The 23,375-nt window shown below is 32.6% G+C and overlaps 5 protein-coding genes across 7 annotated transcripts in view; 3 read left to right on the top strand and 2 right to left on the bottom strand.

Annotated features, from left to right (window-relative positions):
* Positions 1 to 2,840: 2,840 nt before the first annotated feature.
* LOC126908202 (uncharacterized) lies at positions 2,841 to 3,683 on the bottom strand. The gene has a single exon (XM_050690113.1). The coding sequence runs from the start codon at positions 3,681 to 3,683 to the stop codon at positions 2,841 to 2,843; it is 843 nt and encodes a 280-aa protein (XP_050546070.1).
* A 1,028-nt stretch (positions 3,684 to 4,711) lies between these two features.
* Positions 4,712 to 5,424, top strand: LOC126906860 (40S ribosomal protein S12, mitochondrial). Of its 2 annotated transcripts, none has more exons than XM_050687763.1 (2): positions 4,712 to 4,934; positions 4,994 to 5,424. In XM_050687763.1, the coding sequence occupies exons 1-2, from the start codon at positions 4,883 to 4,885 to the stop codon at positions 5,356 to 5,358; spliced, it is 417 nt and encodes a 138-aa protein (XP_050543720.1). In that variant the 5' UTR covers positions 4,712 to 4,882; the 3' UTR covers positions 5,359 to 5,424. The 2 variants fall into 2 exon arrangements, with proteins under 2 accessions (XP_050543720.1, XP_050543721.1); XM_050687764.1 differs by having other exon boundaries at positions 4,746 to 4,764.
* LOC126906858 (39S ribosomal protein L2, mitochondrial) lies at positions 5,409 to 8,938 on the bottom strand. 2 transcript variants are annotated; one of them, XM_050687760.1, is made up of 5 exons: positions 8,784 to 8,938; positions 7,859 to 8,101; positions 7,520 to 7,774; positions 6,082 to 6,294; positions 5,409 to 5,697 (listed from the first exon to the last, which is right to left on the bottom strand). In XM_050687760.1, exons 2-5 carry the CDS (start codon positions 8,088 to 8,090, stop codon positions 5,486 to 5,488), a joined length of 912 nt encoding a protein of 303 aa, XP_050543717.1. In that variant the 5' UTR covers positions 8,091 to 8,101; positions 8,784 to 8,938; the 3' UTR covers positions 5,409 to 5,485. The 2 variants fall into 2 exon arrangements, with proteins under 2 accessions (XP_050543717.1, XP_050543718.1); XM_050687761.1 differs by having other exon boundaries at positions 8,788 to 8,930.
* Positions 8,939 to 9,107: 169 nt separating this feature from the next.
* On the top strand, positions 9,108 to 10,846 carry LOC126906859 (proteasome subunit beta type-7). Its single transcript, XM_050687762.1, has 6 exons — positions 9,108 to 9,276; positions 9,521 to 9,700; positions 9,764 to 9,914; positions 9,981 to 10,148; positions 10,377 to 10,528; positions 10,603 to 10,846. Exons 1-6 carry the CDS (start codon positions 9,215 to 9,217, stop codon positions 10,700 to 10,702), a joined length of 813 nt encoding a protein of 270 aa, XP_050543719.1. The 5' UTR covers positions 9,108 to 9,214; the 3' UTR covers positions 10,703 to 10,846.
* Positions 10,847 to 18,887: 8,041 nt separating this feature from the next.
* The window catches only part of LOC126906680 (noggin-2-like), a 51,406-nt gene continuing 46,918 nt past the window's right edge, over positions 18,888 to 23,375 (top strand). The window contains exon 1 of the mRNA XM_050687405.1: positions 18,888 to 19,003. The gene's annotated coding sequence lies outside the window, so the exon portion shown is untranslated. The remainder of the gene's footprint in view (positions 19,004 to 23,375) is intronic.

Below are 23,375 nucleotides of genomic sequence, written 5' to 3'. Positions count from 1 at the left end.
AAGTGCTGCTCGGACACCTCCCTCCCTGAGAAATACGTGTGAACAGTCCTTAAGGTCCGCAAAAACAAATGATCGTGGATTTGAGTGGCGAGATGCAGGTACTGGACGAATTTTATTCATAACACTGCGAAGACGATCTAGTAAGCTAGTAGGGTCGTTCGTACTGCTATTATCTTGCTTGTCTGTGAAGAAATCACCAGGAAGATTAAGAGGCTCACCATAAACAAGTTCCGCAGACGTGGCTTTTAAGTCTTCCTTAAACGCAGAACGTATTCCGAGAAGCACGATAGGCAGTGACTCAGTCCACGAGTCTTTTGCGTGGGCCATGATGGCTGCCTTTAGTTGTCGGTGCATTCGTTCGACGAATCCGTTTGCAGCAGGATGCCAACTGGTAGTGGGGCGAAGCGTAAAACCAAAACGTTTTGCTAAAGTTTTTAAAGTAGCTGAAACAAACTGAGTACCACGGTCAGTCGTAACGTATTGAGGTACTCCGAAGCGTGAAATCCAGCAATTGAGGAAACCCTTAGTGACATCATCTGCTGTTATACGTTCGAGTGGATACACCTCCGACCAACGGGTGAAACGGTCGATTACTGTCAGACAGTACCTAAAGGACTGTGATGGCGTCAATGGACCGATGATATCGACATGAACATGTTTGAATCGGCGTGAAGGTGTTTCAAAGTTTCCCAGTGGGGCTGAGACGTGTCGGCTTATTTTCGATCGCTGACAGTGGACGCAGGCACGTGCCCAGGAACGGCAATCCTTTTTCATTGCTGGCCACACAAATCGTTCTGAAACTAAGTGAGCTGTTGCGCGTGCACCGGGGTGACTAAGGTTGTGTAACTGATCAAATGCGTGACGCCGGAATCGTTGTGGCAAAAATGGTCGTGGGCGTCCCGTTGACGTGTCGCAATAAATATAGGCTGAAGATCCTGGCACTAGTACCTTCTCCAAATGAAGAGATGAATTGTTGTCAGTAAAATGTTTGAGTTCATCATCCGTGTCTTGAGATGCAGCAAGAGCTCGGTAGTCCAGCGGGAGAGACACAACTTCAATGCGTGACATTGTATCCGCGACGATATTTTCATCACCTTTAATGTGTTGAATGTCGGTGGTGAATTCGGATATGAATGTCAACTGGTTGAGTTGCGTAGGAGGTATCTTTTCTCTCCGTTGGGTGAAAGCATATACGAGTGGCTTATGATCGGTGAAAATGGTACATGGTTGTGCTTCGACAATGTGCCTGAAATACTTCACCGATTCATAGATGGCAAGCAACTCACGATAATACGCAGGCCACGCACTTTGTTTCACCGACATTTTCTTTGAAAAAAATGCTATGGGTTGCCAGATGTTATTGACTCGCTGCTGCAGACATGCGCCGATAGATTGGCTAGATGCGTCTGTGAATAGTCCAAGTCGTGCGGCTGGATGAGGATGTGCTAAAAGAGTAGCGGTCGCAAGACTTTCTTTGCATGTGGTGAACGCTTTTTCTAACTCGGGAGTCCATTCTATCGGTTGGGAACCTTTTGTCTTCGGGCCTTTGAGAATACCGTGAAGTGGTGCTTGCAGGTCGGCAGCTTTGGGAATAAACCGGCGATAAAAATTTACCATTCCCAAAAACCGGCGTAATCCTTGCATAGATTTTGGCAATGGATACTGTCGTAGGGCTTCGACGCGTTCCGGTGGCGGGCGGGTGCCTTCAGAAGATACTAGGTAACCTAGAAATTTCACCTCAGCCGAACCTAATACACATTTTTGCGGGTTAACGACAACACCGTAGTCAGAAAGTCTCCCGAAAAGAGTGCGTAAATGCTGTTTGTGGTCCTCTTCCGATTTAGAGAATACCAAAATGTCATCAATATATGCATAACAGAAGTCCAACCCATTGGTAACTTCGTCTATGAAGCGTTGAAAAGTTTGTCCAGCATTTCGCAATCCGAATGTCATAAAAGGAAATTCGTAAAGTCCGAATGGAGTGGTAATGGCTGTTTTGCATATATCGTCCGGATTAACAGGTATTTGATGGTAAGCCTTTACCAGATCGATTGTGGAAAATAGCGTGCAATTAGCCAGGTTGTGCGAGAAATCATGTATGTGTCTGACTGGATAGGAGTCTGGTATAGTTCGGGCGTTCAGCGCGCGGTAATCACCGCAAGGACGCCAGCTGTTCTCCCCTTTCGGTGCTAAATGTAATGGTGAAGACCACGGACTGCTTGAAGGTCTAGCGGTACCTGCCTTGACCATTTCCGCGAATTCCTGTTTGGCGATTTTTAGTCTACCTGGAGCTAATCGGTGTGGGCGGCAGGCTATTGGCTGACCAGGTGTCGTAAGAATGTGGTGCACTGTTTGATGTTTTATTGTCCTGGGCAATCCGGTGGGACGTGTGATGTCCGGAAATTCTGCGAGAAGTGCAGTCCAAGGGGAAGTGTTGGCAACTGATTTTATGCTGCATTGATTTACAGAGGAAACCTTACCATTCACAGCCAAGCCTGTGACACCATCAATAAGACGTTTGGTACGGCAATCCGGCAGCAAGTGGTAGTATGCCATGAAGTCGGAACCAATGATAGGAGTACTCACGTCGGCGACAATAAAACTCCACGGGAAACTGCGTCGAAGTCCTAAATTCAAATTGAGATGGACCGTCCCGTAAGTTTTTATGGTACTGTTGTTGGCCGCGCTGAGGTCGTAATCGGTGGCATGGCGTCGTTCCCGTAGTAGCCGTTGAGGGTAACAAGATAAGTCGGAACCGGAGTCGACTAAAAATTGGCGTTTTGTTATTTGATCTGTAACAAACAGGCGGCTGCTCGGGTTCGGACAGTCTGTTGCCGCCGCTACTGACTGTCGTTGGAGTTTTCCTGATACTTGCAGGGAGCCTTACATTTGGCAGCCTTTTCTCCATAAGTGCTATGATACCAACACCATCCTTTGCCGTTAGTCAGTTCCACGTTTGAACGGTTACGTGACCTAGAGCGGGAACGTTGCGGGCGTTTAGCACATAATTCGCTTACCTGTTTTGTGAGTGCTTCAATGGCAGCTAAAACATCGAGTTCCTTTTTATTGTTCGTCGTGGCAACAGCATGGACGAATTGCGAGGGGGCTGGCTGCACTTCAACAATTTTGTCAGCCAGCTCGGCTACCTTATCCAGAGGAAGCTCTGATTGTGCGGTTAAAATAGCTTGTGCATGTGATGGTAGACGGCGGAGCCAAAGTTGACGTAAAATATTGTCTTGTAATGTAGTAGTGCCGGCAAGGGAACGGAGATGTCGTAAGAACTGTGATGGCTTACGGTCACCTAGTTCTTCTTCATTGATGAGTTGCCGCACACGTTGTTCTTCTGAGATAGACAACCGTTCAACGAGTTTTGCGCGTAGATGTTTGTAGCGTTCAGTAGGCGGTGGGTTAGTAATAATATCCTCTACTTCGGCGGCGTAACGCGTATCAAGCTGAGCCACAACATAATTAAATTTTGTTTCCTCACTTGTTATTCCCGAGATTGCAAACTGCGAGTCAACCTGTGAGAACCATAAGCTCGGTCTTTCGGACCAGAAAGGTGGCAACTTGACGGCAACGCGATTCACTGAAGCTGTTGGATATTGCTGTGCCTGTAGTGCTGCAAGGCGAGCGTTTTCTTGGCGTAACTCCTCCAATTGATTGCGTAGTTCTTCGGCGTTCATACTTGTTATCGTCGAGGTCACCAATGTAGCGAGGTGTAATATATAGAAGTAATAAACACTTTTACGATTTAATAACAACTATACTATATTACAACGAACTAACAAATAACAAATAACAGCGAGAGACGAACTGTATTACAACGAACTAATAAATAACAGCGAGAAACGAAGCGCGTGTAAGACAGAATGCGTAAGTGATTGACTGATCGACTGACTGACTGGAGCGACGATCTTGCCCTTAAATAGTCAGAGGAATCTTCTAGAGGCGGCGTCGGAACTCTCTAGACATTCGACCGCCACACGCTTATGTAGAGCGACGAATCTTCTAGAGGCGGCGGCGGCCGAACATTCTAGAACATTCGACCGCCACATAGTTTATGATTTTAATATAGATTAAAAAATATTGTTCAGTACAGTATTTCTGTATTATAATGTGATAAGTATTATATTTTAACTAAATTATTAGTTTTTACAATTTTAAATTTATTCGTCTATTAGAAAACGCAAAAGTATTTAAAACAGACGTTACATCTATTTCTATATCTTTATCAATATTAAGTATCCCTAAACTACTAAATCTTCCCTGTAATATAGTTTAATGAAGCCATGTCTTCAGTCTTTTCATGGCAGAAGATTACCTGTAAAAAAAATACCTACTGATAATTCCACAAAACCACGGTCTACGGTTATACTTAATCACTTTATATTTAGAAAATTATCTATTCCTTGTAACAAATTCTTAAATACGCCGCTAGTAAGTAACCAGCATTGTGTATAATAAACATAGTAAAAGCATTATTCTAAACATGACGTATGCAGAAATTCAATTGTTACTAATGAAAAGAATTATTTTTTTTTTTTTTAAACCAGTTAAAAAATGAAATATTATTATTTTGAGTATAACTCATAAGAGTAACAATAATTGTAACGCCAGGCAGTAAACAAAATAGGCAACACAACATATATAAACGCCATTTTATTTCTTATCATTCATAATAATGTGCTTGCAATCAAAATGATATTTGTTAAGATAAGCCTCTTTGCATGTATTAGTTTTATTGAACTTTTACAACAAAAGTTAGTAAGTAATATTAAGATTAATATACAATATTTTTTCTTCTTCATTTTTGTGATTTAAACGAGCGAACACTCAGTAAAATTTTTTTTAGTTTCATTATATATATTAATATCAATTTATAATGATGAATGCACTACTTCAGGGTTTAAAAAATATAGCTATTAGTACTGCTCGTAAGTTTATTGAATTGAATATTCAATTATTACTTTACTATCGTTTAATAAATCTTCAGGTGTTGATACGTATCGATACATGGCTAGTCTTCAACAAATGCACAGGACTGGTCCTCATATAAAACCTTTATTTAAAAGAAATCCTTTAGGTGATAATCCATTTCTGAAAGGAGTCGTTTTAAAAACTTTAATTCGAAAACCAAAGAAGCCAAATTCTGCAAATCGTAAATGTGTTATGGTACGGTTGAGTAATGGAAAAGAAATGATAGCTTATGTACCTGGTGAAGGGCACAATTTGCAAGAACATAATGTGGTTTTAGTTCGTAATGGTAGATGTAAAGACTTGCCTGGTGTCAAAATTACATGTGTAAGAGGAAAGTATGATTTACCCCATGTTGTCAAAAAGAGTCAAATGAATTCATAGTGTTAATTGATTTGTAGTTTGTATTATTTAAATATTTAAAAAAATAAAACTTTTGTACAGTTCCAAGGCGTTTATTTTCAATTTTTATATACAACAAATAAATGAATATAATAAATGTTAAATAAAATTAAAATAAGCTACTTATACACAAATTAATTTTTGGCGGTTTTTCTTTAGTTTCTTCATTTATAATCTTTATTGGTGGTAGAGGCTTGATTTTTCTTCCAAAACGACCAGTTTTTCTTTGCCATAAACCTGAACGAGGTCGATTACCCAGTTCACGATTACGATTAGGGCTACCAATATGTTCCTTAAAATGATTTTCATTTGATAGTTGACCTATTACACAATAATTTAAATAATTATCAAATAGAATAAATAAATGTCGCAATAAGGGAGAATTAATATTTTAATTAAACCTAGCTATTAAGATATCTTTTTTTAAATAAAATATATTATTTAGAATAACATTATTTTTACAAAATTCCACAAGAAATGCTTAAAAACTTTATGAAGTATTAAATAATAAAAAATTGTTTTAAACAACTTTTATTGCACATTCATATAAAAGTGTACAAGGCTGCTTTTAAGAGTTAACTCTGTTTCGTTTTTGGGAAAAATTTAAACAACTTTGAGGATTAAACATTTAATTATTATTATCCATTATAAATTAAGAATTTTGAATTGAGTATGATGTATTTACTTTAAATAATAATATCTTACCAACTGTAGCCATACAATGTTTAGATAATGAAACTTGTAGCTTTGATGGTAATTGAATTATAACTCTATCATCTACTTGTCTCAAAATTGTAGCAGAAGATCCTGCAGCCATAACAAAATGTCCGCCTTGGCCAGGTAACTTTTCAATACAATGTACCAGTGTACCTTTTGATAAAGCACCAAGTGGATAACAATCACCTTCATTTGGATTCACTAAAAAAAAAAATATATGAATAAATCAGATATATATTTGATATATAGGTGATTGACTTTTATCATAAAATACTCAATTATTTCAAAATATATACAATATTTTTAAACTATTAACTATTTTTTAAAACCATCCCTTATAATTTATAAGAATGTCAACATTTTTTGTTTTTAATGGCAAGATACATTATTAACTAGCTTGTTAAATAGAAAATGACTTTATTAAGAAAATCATAAGTCAATAATAACTTTTGAAAAAATATTTCAAAAGTTGTTAACATTTTATAGTAGTGGTTGGAGGTGAAACACGAGTGTTGTTATTTTTATTATATTCTTCCTCTTGTCAAAATATAAAAATGAGAATAAATCAAGAATTATATTGATAAATCAAAAAATATTTGTAACTAAAAAAAAACCAACTTTTTTTTCTATATTATATTTACTTTGTGAGTAATCGAGTGGTTTTTGATAAACCACTCATTATATAGAATGATAACAGATATTTTTTATTTTAATTTTTAGTGTTAAAAATGTATTGAATAATTGTCAAACAGATTAAAAAAGATATCACTGAAACTGGAATATAAAAGGACAAGATACATTATGATATAGCCATTCATCAAAAGTGTACTAGAAATCATTAAAAAAAAAGAGACGCAATATAGGATTAGAACCTATTACTCAAAGCGTTAAGAAAAACTTTTCTACTAAGCCAATATGTACTTATAATTTAAATCTTAATACACTTCCATATGAGTTGATAATGTTAAATAAACTAAAGCTAGATTTAAAATAAGTTTGATACCTGTTAAACAATTTTAGAAACTAATATATGCTAGTTAACCCTACAGTATCCCTATGATAATTTTTTATGTATAACCATTAATATTTAATTACGTAGAAGAAAAATAGTCATCTATACAACTATTTTATAATAATATCTATAAATTTACTATTTAATTTAATTTAATTTATCTAATTTTACTGAAACATACTTTAATTTAATTTTGTGAACCACAATAAATAAATTAATCGTAAAAATTATTTCAAAGGGTAGTTTATACTTTGGAAAGTTAAATAGAAACCTATAATTATTTTTTACTATTAGTTTGAAATTGGACTAAATAAAATTTTGATTGATCGATAACCAGTTTTTTAATACTTTTTAAATTATAATTTTATAAGAAACATTTCAACCAAAAATCATTTTTCTGTAATTCTATTATACCAGGAATACGTGGAATGAATCCTGATGTCTTTAATAAATCTCCTGGTTTCATGTTGACTGTTGCCAATATATACTTTAAATTTGTACCACAACCAACTAAAGCAACTTTAGCTGTCCGACAACCACAGTCTAGTATTTCTAAAACTTTATCAATTCTTGGCGAATCATTTTCTCCAGTAGGTCCAAATCGTTTTAGATCTACCCAGTGATACTTTTGTTTAATACCACCTCCTAGGCCTTTAACAACAACTCTCCCTAAAACAAAAATAAAGTTTACTTTCTATTGTGTTATCAATAAATTATTATTAATCAATTTTTATTCATGGTTTAATAACTTACCAGTAACAGGATCTCTACCAGCTAAATGTTTATTATTTAATGGTTTAATAGTGTATTTTTCAGGCCATTCAATTTCACGCCTGAAATTTCTAGATTTAGGATCTGGTAACTCCATATGTGTGAAATTCCATTTGTTTCTCACAAAATTGAATATAACTGAATTTAATTTTGAATACTTTAAAGGTTCAAACATTGTGAACCTTAATGAAGATGCAATAAATGATACTGACATTTTAATTTTATCTAAAAAGATAAACATTGCAATTCAAAAATGTATTATGATAAAAAGTTTTGTGTAAGAGGAGAAGAATTGATCAATGACAATAATTGCTAACTAAAAAATATTTAAAGATTTACAAAATTATCCAAAAAAATTATACTCCATGTATTTATAACATTAAAAAAATTGTAATGTTGTTAATAATTAGTCAATGAAAAAGTTAGCAAAGTATTTAAATATTGTACAAAAATTATTTATAAAATAGATTGTTATAATAAATTTCAAGACACAATACATCACTATATTTTATTTAAATTTGTTTTAGCTAATATTTTTGTGAAATTATTATAATTTTAATTTTATTAAAATTATACAATTTTGTACATCTAACTTTAATAAATTTAACTTGTTAATTATTTATTTTTTCTATAATTATATTAAACAACTAAAAATAAGTGAAAAATAAAATTATTTGAAAATTAAGACACGAATCAAAGTGAAAATTGGATTATAACCTTAATTGAACCTCCTCCAAACTTCTACTATACTGATAAAAATTTAGAGAATGGCAATTTTTTACTACAAATATTTGATTATTCTACTAAATAAATTGACCACTGAGATTTTTTATTAATATATGTGTATATACATATATATAGTATCTCTGAATTACATTTATTTAAAGTATGTCATTTAAATACATACTAACAATTTCTTCAATCACAAATATAATATCATGGATTTTACAAATTTATTTATTTAAATGAATCATAATATTACTCTGTTAAGTGAATTTTCATAAAAACTAAACTAATTTAAAGTGAAAATTAAAAATTAATTATTAAAGAACAGAAATATTAATATGGTATTATCTAAGTTTAAATTCGACAATTATATTTATCTAACCAAAGAGTTTTTAAGTTGAAATTGATAAAATATCATATTGAAATATCAAAAATTGTTTAGAAACTCTTTGATAATGATAAAGCGGTTTTAAAATAACCTCAAAATTGTTAACTTATGATGATTTTCGTTTTGATGATTTAAGATAATATTAGTTACAATAATTCTATACATAATTTTTTCTAAAATTGTAGTTTAACGTTATCCTTTTTATACATTCAAGTAATTTAAATATGGCTTTAAATTTTAGTTCAGTGAGTGACAATGGAGCATTTTCTTTCAGGAATCTTGAAAGGTTTGTTATTATTTATTTATTTTTATAAACCGTTTAATAATAATAATTATTTGTAATTATAATTATTCAAAATGAATAACGTGAACAAAAAATGTTTAGAAGTTCAATTAAAAAGTAAAGTGAACAATTATAGTTCATTTTATATTTTTGAACTATAATTTTTCTACTTAGTATAAAAATATTATTCATTGTTGAATATTTCAGTTGAAATGAAAATATAAATTATTATTTAAAACTATTACAGGAATGCAAGATTAGAAAAAATGGGTCTTAAAATGCCATCATTCAGAAAAACTGGAACTACTATTGTTGGAGTAACCACTCGTGACTGTGTTATTTTAGCTGCAGATACACGGGCAACTTCTGATACAATTGTTATGGAAAAAAATTGTGATAAAATTCATTATATTGGAAAATATATGCAGTATGTTTTAATAATTAAATCAAGTATTATGTAAGAAATAACATATCAAAACAATATTTTAAGGTGTTGTGGAGCTGGTACAGCAGCTGATACTGATCAAGTTACTCGAATGGTATCTGCCAATGTTACATTGCAAGCTTTTAAGTTTCCAGATGAAATGGTTCCAGTAGTATTTGCTGCTCGATCATTACGTCAATACCTTTTTAAATATATGGTATGATAATATGAATAAAAATTAAATTTTAGAATTCTATGTTAATAAATTTATCATTTTTTTTAGGGTTATGTTTCGGCTGCTTTAATTTTGGGAGGTGTTGATAACACTGGAACTCATTTATATTCTATTTACCCACATGGATCAATAGATAAACTCCCATACATTTCTATGGGTTCTGGAAGTATGGCTGCAATTTCAGAACTAGAAAGTCGTTGGAATGAAAATTTAACTGTAAGAATTAAATATTAATAAGAACTTTAAAATTTATGCATATGTTAAAAATCTCATGGATTTTATGGTATTAAAACTATTTACTAACATATTTTTCCAATTTGAATGTGATGTTTTGGAATCTACAATGAGTCCAAAACATTAGTTCAAAATTATGGACATGAATGTATTTGTAAATAATGACTTTGAAGTGGATAAAATTTTAATCATTTTACCGATTTACTACAGGAAGAAGAAGGGAAAAAGTTAGCTTGTGATGCTATTTTAGCTGGTATATTTAATGATTTAGGTTCAGGAAGTAATGTTGATATGTGTGTAATTAAAAAAGAAGGAACACAAACATATAGAAACTATTTGACTCCTAATATAAAACCACCAACGTAACTATTATTAAATTTTTTTTATTGAATAATAAATAGTTAAAGTAGAATGTTAATATTCATTTTAATTTTAGGTCAAAGTATCGTTATCCAGCAGGTCTAACCAAAGTATTATGTAGAAATGAAATAAAGTTTGATATAACAGAAGAATCAGTGATGGAAGTTGATGCCTGAAAATAAATATTTTGTTTAATACTTTATTTTATAATTCATATGATGATTTTACAATTATAATTTTCTTTTTTTCATACCAAAATGTTATCATAATTTTGGTTACGGAATCCCGGTATAATTTTTATTAAAATAAATAATTTGGTATTCTAAAACAAATGTTTATTCTAAAGTCATATATTAACAAGTTATTTATATGTGTAATATATAATTTTAAAAGAACTATATTATGATCAATTAGTAAGCATATTCAATAACACATCTAATATAAGTAGCTCAATTTCTTTAATGAAAAAATGTTAATCTTTAAAAAAGATAGATATGTCTAGTGAAATATTTGAATTTTTTGAGAAATTAGAATTTATATTAGCTAGGCGGCCTTGCCAGTCGATAACAACCAAGATGAATGTGTTAAAACTTTCATGGATTGTCTTGTTGCTTGAAGTGCTTGAGGATATATCCATGTTTACATGGATAAAAGAAATTTGCCAAAAAAAGAAAGTATGATTTACTTTTATTTTTTATAATTTCTATGTAAACGACTATATAAATTCCATAATTTGAGTAATTCAACAAATGGTTATTAGAAAAAGTTCTAATTTTTTATAGTTTTTGATAAAAAAGGAGTATTTAATAATAATAATTTTATTTATACAATATTAAAAGCCCAAATATCGAATATATATAAAGTAGTTATAGTTATGTATAGCGTTTACATGAATAAGCCTAAAATTAAAAATTGGAAAAGTGGAAAATTATCAATATTTTAAATGAAATTATATATAATATGTAAAATTGGAAAGAAAAAAAACAAGATTTTTTTGTGCGAATAAGACTTACTAACATCTCCACAAAATGACACAATTTGTGTTTCTACAGCAACTAGTTCATGAAAATTTTTATTTTATGACATTTATTCAGGTCGTTATTGGCAATTCTTGTTTATAAAAATATCAATGAATTAGATTAATATAAATTCTTCATAATAGGAGTTTTTTCTATGGGTGTTTTATAACACAAGTTATAAAACTTATTTTATTAACGATTTGTATTATTTTTTTTTTTAGGTAAATAATATAAAGTATTCTTTTAACATAATTTAAAAATTGTATAAAAAAATTACTGCGAAATGAATATTATATTAAAAGTGATTAGATTAGTCATATCGTCGTGATATAACAAACCCTTGTATTTATATATTTACCACGTAAATATTTTTGTTAATGCGAAGATCTATTTCCCTTAATTACGCCCTTGATTAAATAATCAATTACTTTTATTTGAACACATTTATGTTGAAATAAAAGTTGGCGTTGATTTCAAATCAACTATGTCGACTACCTCATCCAAGGACTACCTGCCTCTGATAATTCTAGGATCATCCATGATCAAATAACGGGTCCTAGGACGTCCGCTTCACTTACCTACCTTAATTTGGACCTAAAAGTTATTAACAATCATTTTGATTGGTTAGTAAATGAAATGATTGACAAGTAAATGAAATAAAAAAATATATTTCTTAATGTATTATTCTCGTTCGGCGTAAGTCAATAATGAAGTTTAATGGTTAAAATAACATAGCTCCACAAAAAAATCGAATCAAAAGTGTTAGTAAACAGAATATGTTAGTTTCGATGCGTAACTGAGAAGGTATTAATTTTACTATGATGTGTTTTTTTTTATTTATTTATTTTTTTGTGTCTGTTACCACTTTTTCATAGCTCTCACTGAACCGATTTCTTTCAACGATACGTCAACAGATCACAAATCGTATCTAGTCGAAGACATTACCCTCAAAAATTGAAAAAATTTCCCTCGTTCCACGTAAATGGAGGAAATCTCCAAAAAAACTACAAATTTAAAAATCGCTAAATTTCTAAATTTATTCAATTTTTTTTACTTAAAACTGCCATAATTTTTTTAAAAATGACCAAATCAATATAGTTTTTTTTATAGATGCATTATGTCTTTACCTACCATTTGATATATTTTTTTTTATAAATTTGATCCTTTACCTGCCCACAAGGAGGGATTCAAAATGACAACTTTTTCAACTTATTTATTTTATGTTGTTGGGGTCGCTGAATCCGAATCTGAAGTTTATTTGACGACATCACGTCATGATTTTTCATAATATCAAAAAATGTGCTAAAGAATCAAGTAATTACTCAACTAAATCTACAAGGCAATTTCTATAGTAATACCACTGCCCTCTCCTAGCATAGTATTAGCACTGAAGTATTGTGTGGTCATATTACTATATTATGCCAAAAGTACTCTCAGCGTCTGGTCAGTGTAAATGATGTTAGGCTTTTTACAGGTTAAGGCTCTGCGCGCAGTAGATTTAGATTACAAATTTTCCTGTATTACTTCCTAATGAATAACTTGGTTCTTAAGCAAATTTTGTGAGGTTATCAAAAACTATGACGTGATGGCGTCAAACTAACCTCAGATTCGGATTCAGCGACCTCAAAAACATAAAATATGTGGTCTGTTTACTAGCATTTTTATTCGATTTTTTTTTGTGGAACTATCTAATTATAATTAGCCGTAAAATAATAAAAGTACCTTTAGTCGAAATCGCAACACGCAGACTTATTATTTAATGTTACTGTCGGCACTGCAGACTGCAATCAAAACTGATATGGGCAGAGACACGTGTCTGGCGCCGGATCAAATTTCACCCTATACTTCGAGATTGATGTGTAAAATGCTAGACCTTGTTTAAAGATTTTTTTTCCAGTCGACGCCAACTATAACAATACTTTTCCCGCACTTGTTAAGTGTGCTGTAACTGTGTACCCGCATGAGGATCCGAAAATCTCCGATGACTGGCAACGGGCGTGCGACAAGTCGGTAAAACTTGTAACGTAATCCCGAGGATCGATATCGTTAAATAAAAGAAATAAAACAATCACAAGGGCGATTTTACGTGAAACAGCGACAGTACAGCTGATAGACACAAAGTCTGCGGTGGTTGAAGATAGTTTGTGAAAGGAATACTAATGATTCACTTCAGACTTAAAATGGGAAAACGCGTTTGTCCGATTTATTAGCAATGGCGAATCGCATTCCACAACGAATCTCAGACAAGTTTAGGTATACTTTACACTATCATGAAACTATATGGTCTCTGAAACATTGTTCGTATCCATGTTAGGTTCGAAGGCCAATGAGATATCGAAAGGTTTCTAACACATATTATTAAGAATCAAATGATTGATCTAAATCACTCAGTTATCAAATTATAAGAAAATATGATTTTAAAGACACAAAAAATTTCCTAATTTTTGAGGACTTTATCCTTCTAATGTTTGCATAGTAGTATTAACAACGATTACAAAGAGCTATGAAAGGAGTATCTACCCCTTTCGGTAAATATATGTCATTTGATTACACAACCGATCAAACAATTTGTGTAACATAAGGCTTACTTTTATTATCGAAGATTATTTGCAATGATATCAAATTAACATTTAAAATATTGACTTATTGTAATTTCTAAACAAATAATTAAAAAATTATACCTCACAAACCTAACTTTAAAAAAAATTTTTGAGAGTAATACTACTAATCAGAAACACAAAATGTATTTGTTATTTGTACTTTCTAATGTTTCATTCGTAATGAATAACAGTTTAATGTTAAGAAATGAAATAAGTTAAGTTTATTAGCCGAAAACTAAATAAAAAAGGTAGCATCCAGAATATCCAATAAAAATGTTATCAAACAGTTAAATAATTATTTACCTAAAAAATATAGATAAACTTTCAAAAAAACGTTCTCGCATCATCCATAGGAAACCTATTATTTTAAATATTGCATTTTTATTTGTGAATGATTGGTATCAAATTTTTATTCAGTGTTCAGATAGGAGTGAACAAAGAGTGATAGGAAAGGAAGGAGGATTCATTTTTGTTTCCCGGAAATTAAACAACGCATTTCTAAAATTCGTGTGAAATTTCTGGCGCCGTCTCGTAGTTCCTCCTAAAGGCAAATGATGTACTACCTACTCGAATAAAAAGTTAAATTTTTAATTGGATATCACTAAACAACATTGAACTGGAATTTGCACGCGGGAGTCTGTGTACGCAAGGAAATTTCGACGTGAATAATGATTTTCAAGAAGTCCATTTGATAAATGACACAATCTCCGGATGATAAACATTATAATGCGAAGTAAAAATTAGTATTTGTTCTGGAACGGCTACACTAGAGAATAGAATTATTGCCCTCGTTGCGATGATGACGTTGTTAGCGGTTGTTGCTGCGTACAATGATCGAATGTGTGTGTTTAGTGACTCACACTATGTAGGATAGCCTAATAGGTTTTCAAAACTTGACGTGTAGACATAAGCCCCGTGAGCGTGAAAAAATTACGAATGGCATTTTATAAAAATTTGCATGCAATTTAAAAATGGAATTGCGTTGGAAATCGAAATACGAATGTGGGCTAATCGAATGAACCCACCAGAGCTGCGACAGTAGTAGTGGTGTCACTGGCGGCAACATCAACGAGAAGATTAACGCGCGCGATTATTATTATTACCTATTTAACAATAAAAAAAAAAAAGGTGGGTTATAAACATATAACAGCAAATTTACAACTTGTTATTATAATGTGTGTGTATATTTTTTATTATACAGTTATCTATTTACCGGTTGATTTTGTGTACACTGTGCTCATAGATGTCTACGTACAATGTCGGTTGGAAAACGTTGAACACAATAATAAAGTGTTTTCTTTGAAATTATTAGAAACTATTCTGGCGGTTAGTTGCCATTTTAGATTAAGCGCCACCAACTGAGAGTCCCATTATTACTTAGTCATGTCAAATCAGAAAAACTGACTCCTTCGTAGGCGCACGTTCAATCTAAAGGTTAATAAAAATTATGATTGTTGCCCATAAAGAAGTTAATAATTTTTCGACCACTTTTATTTTATCCGTTACAAACTACGAACTTTTTGATTTTCTCATAATTAGTAACAATTATCGACTGAGTTTACCGCACCGGTGACTCTCCAGTCGTTAATTTATACGTTATAAATAGTGTCTTTTTTTCGACGGGACTGAGCCTTTCCGAATAATGTCCAAGGCCATTCTTTGGAGAATATCTGAAGAACAATAAAGACATATAAAATATTAGAAAAATGTAGTTTTGATACGACATTAAATGACATACGACCGCCGCCAGATACGAGTCAACTCAGTATTAATTGTTTGTTCTGTATTTGTTATTTTTAAATGGAAAATGTAAACACGTAAATTTACTAAATTATTGTTACATTTGTATAGTGTTACTTGTATAGTTCAGAATATTAAACATTAAAAAATACACCGGTGTGACATTAGTCACGAGTTTTGGCGTAGACTCGAGCAGCTATCGATTTTACGACTACTAAGTATTTGTTTAATTTCGTTATAGTTCACTGCACACTGTACCTGCGCTAAGATAAAAAATACCTAAAGGTCCCAACGCTTAAAACCAAACGTATGATGTCGGGCCGTGTCGAGGAGTGTTTGAATATGGTAATGAGCGATCGGAGGCAAAAAGTACGCGGGACGTGGAAATACGAGAAAAAATGTGTATGCACAATAGTGCGCCTCGGCGTTCGTCCCAAGGATATTACTTATGCATGATCATAAACAGAAGAAGAACAATAACGCGGCATTAACACGGTTAATAACATAGTTTAATGTTTATCGTCGCGGCCACTGCTGTAAGGCGCCAAGAGGCCGTCCCACACGGAGGCCACCACAAACTGCTGTGTGTGTATACGTATTTCTACTCATCGTACGGCAGTTTATACGCACAGCGATTGCCGCCGCCGCCGTCTCCGCTGCACCCACAGAATCCACCTACGGCATCCGCAGCACTACATTACGGTGCACCGCCGCGACGGGCCGATTTGATAATTCAAACGTCGTCGATCGTCGCATGGATTGTTACCGGCGGAAGACCACATCCGCGGCGGTCATGTGCAAGACGACCACAACAGCGGCCGGCCCTGCGTGTCCCGCAAACGTGTCGATGCGCGTGATCGTACAGACAAACCCAGAAGTTATTAACCCGTACGAAAAAATGCGTGCCCGTGTCGTCCCGCGTATAGATGTGTGCGTGCAAAATTTACGATCGACCGCGACGCCTCTTGTACACGGTACATTATGCGCGGTGTCTGAGATAACGAACCGCTAATGAGTTCCAGTGATTCTCCACACGACGGTCACCGTCTGGACGTAGCGTACAGCGTTCGCACGTGCTAAAAAACCGCATCGGTCGCACGACTCGCAAAACGGTGGGTACGACCGCGTCCGACTCGCCCGATGCCCACTCCGTTTTATTCCACCGGAGTTGCTGCGAACAAATGTCTCGAATCCTACGATTCAATTACACGGTTGATTAACGACTTGACCTCACCGTTTTGCCGCTGTCGGGGACGCCAAAACTAAAGCCTTGTAAAATACGTGTATTCCCACCGGTTCGGACCCGCGGCAAAATGTCGGGGGTGCACACGTTGTCCACAAAGAGCACTCGATTTGCGCGCGGGCGGCCACAGGGGCCGAAGGTCTCAGCCTTAGAAAATAACGCGTTGATGGACACAACGCCACGTATTCAACGTTCTTTAGAGATATTTAGAATCAATTGCAATTGCGAAATCGTTATCGAGGGCCAGTTTACTCAGTCCGAACAATGTTCGCAAAATGTGGTGTTTGTTTAAAAACTGTCCGAGAAAGTAAACGACGTTTCAACGAAATTTCAGAATTTTTTTTCAGTCAACAATTTTTTATAGCGCCCGCGNCACGTATTCAACGTTCTTTAGAGATATTTAGAATCAATTGCAATTGCGAAATCGTTATCGAGGGCCAGTTTACTCAGTCCGAATAATGTTCGCAAAATGTGGTGTTTGTTTAAAAACTGGCCGAGAAAGTAAACGACGTTTCAACGAAATTTTAGAATTTTTTTCAGTCGACAATTTTTTATAGCGGCCGCACGTTTCGTGCCAGCTTTGATAAACATTATGGGGTCTTTAGATTTTACGATGGTAATTTATTATTCGAGTCTGGGAAACAAAGTATAAAACATAAACCGCCTCGTGCCGGTCCATGTGTTCTATGAATGAACGTTATTATAATAGATCATGTTGGCTGGCGCCTCAAAACTGGCGTCTCGGCGATTTTTTAGCTACAAACATTCTTCGACGCTAAAGGACACCAATGAATTACGTGTAAACGTTTTGTATTCTCGTACGTTTCTGAACGTGTAAACGGTCTATACGTGGCCATTGGATGTTTTTGCCAAAAAGGCATAAACCTCTGCCGGCCGACAAAAACAGTCCCGTGACGTCCAAATGAGTTTGCTTCGAGTACTTTCTATTTTAAGACTTACCGATCGGCATAAACCACAAAGATTATAGCTGTTGGCCCCGTACTATTATATTACTACCGTTGTATTTTATTTCCGGACACGAGTGACCGGAAAATAAACGTACAGACTTTCGGTTCATTTGTCACTAGAAAGGGTTGAGCGATAGATTAACACATTTGGTTTCTAGGGCAGCGCAAAAAGTCATTTGGAAATATTGACATTTTTCCCGTTTCAGTTAAATCGGTTTATTTTTTTCCGACTCGGAAACGTACGTTTCCAAACTATTTACGCGCACCGCCGGCCGACATGGTCCATAAAAAAACTAAAATTTCATAACATTCACAATGACGTCAGTCCGAATTTTATAGTAAATATGTTTTTAATTTACACACCCAGAGAAAAACCTCGATCTATATAATTAATTCATTGTTCAATTTGATAAATATATCATTACTATTGAACCTATGATATATTTATCAATATGATAATTTTTTTTCTTGTCTTGAACAATAATTATTTATAAGAATAATTATTTTGTTCGTATTAATGAATCATTATCATGAACCCTTGATAAAATTTCTCTATCAAAATTGATTGAGGTTTTTCTTTGGGTGCACAAATAAATGTCTAATCGAGTGAATGTAACGACTTTCAAAAAATGTTAAATATTTCACCTAAAAATATGTATTATATAATATCATTTCACGATCGAGTAGATCAAACGTCGTCGATGGACTTGTTCGGTTGAGTAGTCCGATCGGCTTATCTCTACCTAAACTGACTATGTATTTCGAAGAGTTGCATACACTGAACATTTATCAGGAGATATATTTTACTGATTGTATAAAGTTAGTTATTACTTTCACAGTTTCGTTTTAAAGTACTTTCCGTGTGTAATAATTCGAAAAGTTTGCAAATCGTTTTTTTAAAAAAAAGGTAAACGCTTTTATTTGTTATAAAATATTTTCATAATGACCATATTTTTATGGTAAAAAAGCTATATAAATATACACTGTAAGGTATCTAAACCACTTTATGGTTTACAATATTTTAGTGCATTCAGAGATTTATCATTTTCGGTTTTATGAAATATTTGTCAATNAACCCTTGATAAAATTTCTCTATCAAAATTGATTGAGGTTTTTCTTTGGGTGCACAAATAAATGTCTAATCGAGTGAATGTAATAACTTTCAAAAAATGTTAAATATTTCACCTAAAAATATGTATTATATAATATCATTTCACGATCGAGTAGATCAAACGTCGATGGACTTGTTCGGTTGAGTAGTCCGATCGGCTTATCTCTACCTAAACTGACTATGTATTCTGAAGAGTTGCATACACTGAACATTTATCAGGAGATATATTTTACTGATTGTATAAAGTTTCGTTTTAAAGTACTTCCCGTGTGTAATAATTCGAAAAGTTTGCAAATCGTTTTTCTAAAAAAAAAAAGGTAATTGCTTTTATTTGTTATAAAATATTTTCATAATGACCATATTTTTATGGTAAAAAACCTATATAAGTATACACTGTAAGGTGTCTAAACCACTTTATGGTTTACAATATTTTAGTGCATTCAGAGATTTTTCTGGTTTTCCAGAATTTGGCCTTCGATCTGTTTTATCATTTTCGGTTTTATGAAATATTTGTCAATTAGTAATGAAAAGATAATACTAGTGATGGACATTTTCGAATATTTTAAACTATTGAATAACTATTCGAATTGTTTTTATACAACCGAATAGCTTATTTTTAGTATTTAAAAACTATTCGAATAGACTACCGAATGGTTTTAAAAAATATTTGATTAATTCTACCTAAAATTTTTATTAAGTACACTTAATTATAATAAAAAGATAATTAACGAATACTTAAATTAAATTATTATACAATTAATAATAGTAAAAATTAGTGATGGGCATTTTCAAATATTTTAAACTATCGAATAACTATTCGAATTGTTTTTATACAACCGAATAGCTTATTTTTAGTATTTAAAAACTATTCGAATAGACTATCGAATATTTTTTGAATGACTATGGAATAGTTCGATAGTTACTATTCGATATTTCCCATTACTGGATAATACAATATAAATTAGTCTAAAAATGTATTTTTTGAAAAATCATAACAACTGGTTAGTATTGTAGGATTGTTAAAAAAACTATTTAAACTTAAATACAACTACAAATTTTGAAATTTTTAGAATTCTAAACGCTTTTAACATACGCAATGTTTAAAACGCGAGGAAAGCGAGAAAAGTTTGTGTCTCGTAGAGCAGAGACCAATAAATTTTCTTTGAACTCTTTCTATTGTAAAAATAACGTCTGCAGTCATAGGATCCGAAAAAACACAATCGTATTCGAGGTGGGGNAGTAATGTAACGATAATACTAGTGATGGACATTTTCGAATATTTTAAACTATTGAATATGTATTCGAATTGTTTTTAAAACTATTCGAATAGACTACCTAATGGTTTTAAAAAATATTTGATTAGTTCTACCTAAAATTTTTATTAAGTACACTTAATTATAATAAAAAGATAATTAACGAATACTTAAATGAAATTATTATACAATTAATAATAGTAAAAATTTCAAATAGTTTAAACTATCGAAGAACTATTCGAATTGTTTTTATACAACCGAATAGCTTATTTTTAGCATTTAAAAACTATTCGAATAGACTATCGAATATTTTTTGAATGACTATGGAATAGTTCGATAGTTACTATTCGATGTTTCCCATTACTGGATAATACAATATAAATTAGTCTAAAAATGTATTTTTTGAAAAATCATAATAACTGGTTAGTATTGTAGGATTGTTAAAACTATTAAAAAAACTATTTAAACTTAAATACAACTACAAATTTTGAAATGTTTAGAATTCTAAACGCTTTTAACAAACGCAATGTTTAAAACGCGAGGAAAGCGAGAAAAGTTTGTGTCTCGTAGAGCAGAGACCAATAAATTTTCTTTGAACTTTTTCTATGGTAAAACTAACGTCTGCAGTCATAGGATCCGAAATAACACAATCGTATTCGAGGTGGGCAGGTACGAGAGCACAATTTAGGGGTTTCAATGATTTATAAGTATGAAATGTGCGACTTATCAATCCGACAAGTGNTAACGTCTGCAGTCATAGGATCCGAAAAAACACAATCGTATTCGAGGTGGGCAGGTACGAGAGCACAATTTAGGGGTTTCAATGATTTATAAGTATGAAATGTGCGACTTATCAATCCGACAAGTGTAAGAGACATAACATTTATTTGATGTGTGCTCTGTCGGAGAAAGATCTTTGGTGCACAAAACCCAAGTCACGGACAGTTTCATTGGACTGTTTAATGGAAATATTATTAATGTGGTATGAATAAAAAATAGAAGAATGGAGTCCAGTGAAGGACACGGATGAACATTAAGTGAAAGAACTTATGATAATAAAACATTAATTAAATTTAATTGATATTTCTTTTTTTAGGATTTTGTAACTCATCATCATGGTTTTATGAACAATAAATGCATAAAAGTAAAAATATTTTCAATTTAATGTCGTAAATAATTATTTTTACAACAATATTTATGTACAGTTTGTAGATTTAAGTACATTCTAAGTGTCGATACTTAAAATGGCTATTTTTCTGTAGGAAACACAATAACATATTGATAGTTCGTAGAACAAAATTTTTCAAATTTAATTTCAAATTAAACGTGATATAAAAACTGATGNAAACGTGATATAAAAACAGATAAAATTTTTCAAAAGTACTCTATTTTATTTTTACTTTCAAAACTCGTTGTTTTCTTAATAAAGATTTACTTTTTACGGTTTAAATTGCGAAGATTCATATTTTTACATTTTATCCGTTTAAACAAAATACGTTTTTCTCTATTAATTACACATAAGTTTTTAGTTTAGCTACAAGAATGAGGGGTGTCCAGATAGGTTTTAAAATTGCGAAGAGATTAATGTCTTGCTATAATTAAGGGGTCATAGCAGGCACGTGTCTAAAATTTTTCTCGAGGGGCTAAAGAAGTTTTTTAAATTATTATTGACGAATTTTATATGCTCATTATCCTCGCAAAAGTACAATTTTCAGAAAGAATTAGGTTGTTGCGTGAAATTCAGGACAGTTGGAGCTTCTTTAGTCTTCCCCATAAATACGTCCCTGGGGGGGAATGTCATGACCTAAGCTGTCGTCAGTAAACTTCATACCCGTTGGGATATTTTTCTAAGGTCGCCTCTGTGTTTGGTTACTAATTTAAGACAGTTGAATATAAAAGGTCGATAAAAACAACAATAATAACTTGAAAAAAAAAAAATTTTCAGCAACTAGTTTATTTTAAGGTGAACATTTTTTATCCNTTAATAAAGATTTACTTTTTACGGTTTAAATTGCGAAGATTCATATTTTTACATTTTATCCGTTTAAACAAAATACGTTTTTCCTTATTAATTACACATAAGTTTTTAGTTTAGCTACAAGAATTAGGGTGTCCACATAGGTTTTAAGATTGTGAAGAGATTAATGTCATGCTATAATTAAGGGGTCATAGCAGGCACGTGTCTAAAATTTTTTTCGAGGGGCTAAATAAGTTTTTAAAATTATTATTGACGAATTTTATATGCTCATTATCCTCGCAAAAGTACAATTTTCAGAAAGAATTAGGTTGTTGCGTGAATTTCAGGACAGTTGGAGCTTCTTTAGTGTTCCCCATAAATACGTCCCTGGGGGGGAATGTCATGACCTAAACTGTCGTCAGTAAACTTCATACCCGCTGGGATATTTTTCTAAGGTCGCCTCTGTGTTTGGTTACTAATTTAAGACAGTCGAATGTAAAAGGTCGAAAAAAACAACAATAATAACTTGAAAAAAAAAAAACATTTTCAGCAACTAGTTGTTTTTAAGGTGAACATTTTTTATCCATTTTCAAACGTTACCGTTGTTTCAAAAGTGTATCTAACCACTCGTATAGTTTCATTACGTTTACTTACCATTTTGATCGGATTACTCACATAGGGTCCCTTGTGTTTCAAAGAGTGGGGGGACATGATCTGAAAATAAATCGTGGCAATTATTTTCAAAAATTGTTGACCAATTAAAATCGGCCACCTAATTCGTATAAGCGATTTAACAACAGCTTCCGGAAGTACACACGAAAAATAACAAAACGCACACACAAGTGTTTTATGCGTTTTGTTTTTTGACATGACCATGTGTCTTGTGTGTGATAAAATATTCATACGACGTATTGTAGTAGTACAGTGTGTATAATTGTACACTCGGGCGCCATTGAGA

This window comes from Daktulosphaira vitifoliae, unplaced genomic scaffold (genome assembly GCF_025091365.1).
Source record: "Daktulosphaira vitifoliae isolate Bord-2020 unplaced genomic scaffold, ASM2509136v1 Scaffold_5, whole genome shotgun sequence".
NCBI classification, from domain to species: domain Eukaryota; kingdom Metazoa; phylum Arthropoda; class Insecta; order Hemiptera; family Phylloxeridae; genus Daktulosphaira; species Daktulosphaira vitifoliae.
Note: the sequence above shows the minus strand (reverse complement) of the source record. Positions and strands in the feature narration are given on the sequence as shown.

What these genes read in the sequence shown, in the direction of transcription:
- LOC126906859 (XM_050687762.1), top strand. Translation starts at nt 9,215, where the DNA reads ATGGCTTTAAATTTTAGTTCAGTGAGTGACAATGGAGCATTTTCTTTC. An exon ending in TCTTTCAGGAATCTTGAAAG is followed by an intron (nt 9,277 to 9,520) that starts GTTTGTTATTAT and finishes AAACTATTACAG; the next exon opens with GAATGCAAGATTAGAAAAAA. An exon ending in GTTGGAATGAAAATTTAACT is followed by an intron (nt 10,149 to 10,376) that starts GTAAGAATTAAA and finishes GATTTACTACAG; the next exon opens with GAAGAAGAAGGGAAAAAGTT.
- LOC126906858 (XM_050687760.1), bottom strand. Translation starts at nt 8,090, where the DNA reads ATGTCAGTATCATTTATTGCATCTTCATTAAGGTTCACAATGTTTGAA. An exon ending in TGGTAGAGATCCTGTTACTG is followed by an intron (nt 7,775 to 7,858) that starts GTAAGTTATTAA and finishes TTTTTGTTTTAG; the next exon opens with GGAGAGTTGTTGTTAAAGGC. An exon ending in ATTCATTCCACGTATTCCTG is followed by an intron (nt 6,295 to 7,519) that starts GTATAATAGAAT and finishes TTTTTTTTTTAG; the next exon opens with TGAATCCAAATGAAGGTGAT.
- LOC126908202 (XM_050690113.1), bottom strand. Translation starts at nt 3,683, where the DNA reads ATGAACGCCGAAGAACTACGCAATCAATTGGAGGAGTTACGCCAAGAA.
- LOC126906860 (XM_050687763.1), top strand. Translation starts at nt 4,883, where the DNA reads ATGATGAATGCACTACTTCAGGGTTTAAAAAATATAGCTATTAGTACT. An exon ending in TATAGCTATTAGTACTGCTC is followed by an intron (nt 4,935 to 4,993) that starts GTAAGTTTATTG and finishes ATAAATCTTCAG; the next exon opens with GTGTTGATACGTATCGATAC.